Below are 448 nucleotides of genomic sequence, written 5' to 3'. Positions count from 1 at the left end.
CCCTAGCTGCCCTTGGGACACATCCTCTGGGCCCAGCCATCACACTGGGGCACCACGGAGCTCCAAGTCTGCACGTTTTGGGTGTTCCACAGGTAGACCGAGGGATGGAGAGCCCCATGGGAAAGTGTCCCTGTCCCTGATCCCCTGTCTCACCTGGCCCCCTCCCTCCCCAGGTTGCAGAGCAGATCATTAACCCTTTTGGAGAAGATGACGATGACTTTGAGACCAACAAGCTGATAGACAGGAACCTGCAGGTGGGTCCTGCCCCAGGCTGACGTTGTGTGGGGCTGCTGCAATCAGGGCACAGGGACATCCCTGCCCCTGGCAGTGGGACCTGTGCCCTGCCGGCCCCCAGCCCTGCTCCTGGCCACGCAGTTCCTTGTCCAAAATAGATTTCCATGCAAGGAAGTGGGACTGCACCTTGTCCCTCCATCCCTGTCCCTCCGTG

At 60.5% G+C, this 448-nt stretch overlaps 1 protein-coding gene across 1 annotated transcript in view; it reads left to right on the top strand.

The window, feature by feature from the left end:
- The window catches only part of LOC104073508 (bestrophin-4-like), a gene marked incomplete at its 5' end in the record, with an annotated part of 2010 nt that overhangs the window by 389 nt on the left and 1173 nt on the right, over positions 1-448 (top strand). The window contains one exon of the mRNA XM_009573318.1: positions 174-254. Coding sequence (XP_009571613.1) covers positions 174-254 — 81 coding nt within the window. The remainder of the gene's footprint in view (positions 1-173; positions 255-448) is intronic.

Source organism: Fulmarus glacialis, unplaced genomic scaffold, assembly GCF_000690835.1.
Source record: "Fulmarus glacialis isolate BGI_N327 unplaced genomic scaffold, ASM69083v1 scaffold5392, whole genome shotgun sequence".
In the NCBI taxonomy this organism is placed as follows: Eukaryota; Metazoa; Chordata; class Aves; order Procellariiformes; family Procellariidae; genus Fulmarus; species Fulmarus glacialis.
Note: the sequence above shows the minus strand (reverse complement) of the source record. Positions and strands in the feature narration are given on the sequence as shown.